General features: G+C 37.5%; 1 protein-coding gene across 1 annotated transcript; it reads right to left on the bottom strand.

Moving 5' to 3' along the window:
- Positions 1-227: 227 nt before the first annotated feature.
- Smp_130700 (hypothetical protein) lies at positions 228-458 on the bottom strand (the record flags this gene model as incomplete). Its single annotated transcript, XM_018788948.1, has 1 exon — positions 228-458. One exon carries the CDS (start codon positions 456-458, stop codon positions 228-230), a length of 231 nt encoding a protein of 76 aa, XP_018654440.1.
- Positions 459-4,919: the final 4,461 nt, after the last annotated feature.

The raw sequence follows: 4,919 nt of genomic DNA, 5'->3' as shown, positions 1-4,919 counted from the left end.
AATTCTGGCTCGATACATGCTTGATGTCTACATCACCAAAGCAATCTCCAGTAAAAAGTCACAGATGAAATAACATAGGACGGTAAAATGCCGCATACGAGCTGAAAATATTGAATTATACATTTACTTTAAGTTGTTCATATGTAAATGTGATTTGTTTGTTTGACTGTGCGACTTTCTCCAGTCAGCTGAGCGAATGTTTGGGATGTGCGGGCTTTGAACAACCATCAAGTTAGGGTGTAGGCGGTTGTCTTGCCATTTTGTTGTTGTTGCTGCACATGCTTCGTTGCCATGAAGCATAAATTATCAGCCTGTGATTCCCCATTATCCTTTAAGCTTCGCAGGTTGGAAGGTGGATGCTCACGGATCCACCATAAGGGAAACTCAATCAACTCACTACTTGACCTCAGTGCTAGAGTTGTAGCTGAATATCTACCGTTTGAATATGTGGAACGCATGTTGGTTCACATACCAGAACCTGTACAGGAGAAAATAATTTACTACTCTTTCCCTCAAAGAGATAGCGATATTTATACCTACGCATCCTTTCACTCAAAGACCGATAAAACCCGCGACAAGATCCCGTATTATCAAGGGCTGGAATATTTCCTGAATAATTGTGTAGAAAATGTTATTCAGATCGGTATGTTTCTTACAAAATCTTACAATCTACAGGATTTCACTTGACCGGATCCGTGCGGCAACAGCCTGCAACATGCATTTCCGAAACGGAAGGAAATAAATTCAAAGTTTCTATTACTTTCGACAGGTGATTTAAAATTATTTTTACGAATTAAATGCAGATGCAAAATAATATCGGTTTGCTGCGACTGTGGTAACAAAGGGTTGTCGTGGTGTCCTCATGTTGTTGCGCTCGCATTGTTCCGAATAAGACAGCCCCATCTCGTGGATTATCGTTCGCCTATTTCAGGTAATAACATTTATACAAGGCCTTTAAATTTAACGTTGCCTGCCACTAATTATTTGGAATTCATATCATAACATAGAACCAACAGTTCATGTATTAGAATTAATGTAGTTATATATATTGAGACCTGTGAATTTTTTCCTAAATGAGATTCTAAGGTTTATTCACGAAATAAGTATTTTTAGAGCACGAAGCAAATCATACCTTTTCTGTTAAAGGTTCTTGACTTTGTTACAGTAACTGGTGTAGTATTTTAATATTTCCTCGGAATATATACAAGTCGTTCCTTATATCGTCAGTGTAGCTAGTTTTCAACTGATTTATCTAAAGTCAGTCGCTGTACGTTTATCTCCATACACTTTCAAAAGCTAACCGGGGGAAGGGTCAGTAATACCCTTACCCAGAAATAATTTCAAGTTCTAAAGAGCTGTGTATTATCATTCTGGCGCATATATATCTGGTGCCCCCTTGTACCAATATTTATGTGTTCAAATAAATAAATGTCATTGTGAAATCTGTTAGCCAACCCAACTGTCATAAAGTCAAGTTGATATAAATGAGAAAACGAGACATTTGCAAGATCATTGCCATATCCAAAGTCGAGACTGTCAGTGCGTCTTTATTTTGGTTATTTAGATACATTGTTACAGTAGTGTACCTATCGCGCTCCAAGAGCGTTTGTTCGGCGTATTTTCTAAATCCATACATCGTTTAAAGAGATATCTGTAACTGGCATTGAACTTTTTATGTTTGTGGTAAAAATCTGAAAGTGTCTCTTCAGGGTGTATAGAAAATCTTCAAGTCATACATAAATAAGTACCAGGATCTGATTTCTATACTTCTAACTGGATTAATTTACGTCTATATAGGCGATTTCGACCAACTTTATATTCAATATTCTTCAGCCCTTAAATGCTCTGGTACGGCCGAGGGTGGGGAGAGTCAGCTCTCCCCCGAAATGCTTGCACATGGCCACGTGCATATAACCACTGCCAGGGAAGTTCTACTCACTGCCTTCTCGCGGCATTGCTGGTGTTTACGATATTGGGAGGACAAAAAGCAAATGTCTGGCGCTTCAGCCGGGTTGGTGGACTCGGAGGGTCCACCTAGGGGAGTTGGGAAATCAGATTTCAAACCAGTGGTGCATATAGGCTCCAGTATCTGTAGGGAACAAATGGCGTGTAAACCCACTGTTGATCACCGGCTATCATGGGACTGCATATCCTGACGTCGCTCCACTGATTTGCGGATTAGACCTTTAGGTCGAAGGCTCGGTGTGTGACCCTCTAAGGAAACCACCTGCTTCGGTTTGGGCACCCGGGCGGTATTCCGGCCCCCACACAAACAGAAGGATTGATGTGGCGCGTATGTATTTGGTGCCTCCTTGTACCAATGTTTATGTGTTTAGACAAAAACAAACTATTTACCCTCACCTGATACAAGTGTTTGTCGGTCTGTGTTACCATATTTCGCATCAATGCATGTTAATTTTCACGTTACAATGTTGCATTACATGACACATTAACATAATAGAGTAGCGCTAGGTAATTTGCGTTATACATAGAACTTAAGATATGCATTATGTAAGCTGCTAAGTTGACAATAGTTTGTAACTGGCTAAATAAAAACTCAAGAAACGCCTAAAGACAGTACTACCCAACCGGACATTTTCTTTTTGTCCTCCCTATATCGTAAACAACAGTAATGCCGCGAAAAGGCAGTGAGTAGAACTTCCCTGGCAGTGGTTGTATTCACGTGGCCATGTGAAAGCATTTCGACAGGGAGAGCTGACTCTCCCCACCCTCGGCCGTACCAGAGCACTTGGAGGCAGTCCATACTACCATTAGTTACTTAGAAGAATCATTAGATAAACCATCACAACCTATGAAACATACACTTAAACTCTGATAATGCTCCAGTACGAGTACGCATATTTTTTCACAGAAATCACAACAAAGCCTTATCTCTGATTTCAGATCAAGAATACTCTTAAGGAAAAAATTGACTAAAAATTTAGTCGTGTACGAATTGAAATTTTATCTCAGGTCAATCTAGAATAATATGTGAACATCACCTCAAGTTGCTATGTCTTATTAGCACAGAGATGAAATTTTCAGGTCGTCGCAGAATAGTAATAGTATGAGTGGTTTAGAGAAAGGCTAGGCATCGAATGATTCAAGCAAATATAAATTAGTGAAATTAAGAAAGTTAGTGAAAATTATAAATTAGTTGATCAGTCTCTGAATCCTTATCAGCGGAAGTATGTGTTATAAATATTCAACCATTGCCTACTTTGACCTATAATGGTCGTTATCGAAAGCGTCAGTTCAAGAAAAGATAAGAGCAGTCAAACCAAAAATGGTTTCAAATCGTGAACTCATTAACTTTTGATTTAAGCCAAGTTATTAGGTACATACTTATTGGTCAGATCTATCAACAACTATCGATCTTAAGCGATATGGAATCTGACATATGTGCGTCGACTCAAGTTGTCACACCCCTTTGAACACAGCAATATAAAATTATCACGATAAATACCAAAGTAGTAAAGATAATAATAGTATCAGGAGTAGTACTACTGGTTTAATTTTCTACTACTATCACTGCTGGGATTTAGGCTTTTTTGCTTCCCGTCCTTTTATTTGTTTCCCTTTGTATATGTATAAAACTCAAGAACTCAAAACACTGTACATATGTATCACGTTGCACATTGTTTATGAGTAACTAGATTTCCCATGAATTTGTCAGCACAGTGTATGTTTGTATATATATATTTTGATAGGAAAAGTAGGTTTGTTATTTTATTTATTGTTAACAGGGTTAGTCTTAAGGAATGAGTGATTCTACCTAACCCTAACCCGATAAGTAAGGGTAGGCTTTTTAAGTGAAATTATGAAAACAACAAGTGAATAGTCAGTAACCTGTGGCATATATTGATATAGTTATCAGGCTGTAGGTATACATGGTGCATACCTAAGATTTCCAACTCTTTTTATTGTTATATAGTTGAGATCATTAGTCAATTGAAGCTAGGCCACCATGGAAAACTTGGAAGCACTGGACGGCCGTTTCGTCCTATTGTGGGACTCCTCAACAGTGCATATCCACGATCCCGCCTCACGAGATTCGAACTGACTCATGATTTCAACTATATATAAAAAATTACTAAAAATCCCCATAAAAAACTCCCTAATAAATATAACTTCAATATTATGTACCAAAATAACCTCAGACTCCTAGCCGAATAATATTTACTTGGAACGGATAAGTTAGTCATTCAAAATTCAACCTAAACTGTAGCTTTTTTTTAACATTTTCACTTTATTTAAATATATTTATATTCACATCGAAAGATACAGATAGAACTTTAGAAAGAGATTCATTATATCATTAACTGGTTACACGGTTTGAGAGATTATTATGGAACTATTCTGGCCGAGACTGACCACATGTGAGATTGAAATATTTACAGTTGATTAACCACAGTGTAATGACCGATTTCATGTTTATCGGGTAAGTAGCACAATTACGTCTATCTGATGAGAACCAAGTGGCACAAAACCTAGTTCCAGGATTTCATGAAGACTGTTTTCAATCATCTAATATAAAAACAGTGTATACGATGTTAAATCACTTAGGCTGATGACCACATTAGAACCTAATTGCTGGAACCCGATCATCACTAAAGGACTAGAAAAATATAGCACTAACCACTACCCAGTGATTGGTCAATGCTATTACCATTAATAAGACTGTTCACTATAATTTTTATAAAAAGTTATTTGTTGGTGACGTTGAATAACTGCCAATTTGTACACATGGTTGGCTATAATAAGAAGTATGAACCACCGAATTATGACTCATCGACTAAATATTGCCACTGATGCTTGGAGTTGTGAATAAGTTTCGGTTCCATTTCAAACTGATTCGTCAATATAGGTTTATAATGAAACTCATGCATGAACGACATAATTATTCAATGTTTCCTTCT

This window comes from Schistosoma mansoni, chromosome W (genome assembly GCF_000237925.1).
Source record: "Schistosoma mansoni strain Puerto Rico chromosome W, complete genome".
NCBI classification, from domain to species: Eukaryota; Metazoa; Platyhelminthes; class Trematoda; order Strigeidida; family Schistosomatidae; genus Schistosoma; species Schistosoma mansoni.
Note: the sequence above shows the minus strand (reverse complement) of the source record. Positions and strands in the feature narration are given on the sequence as shown.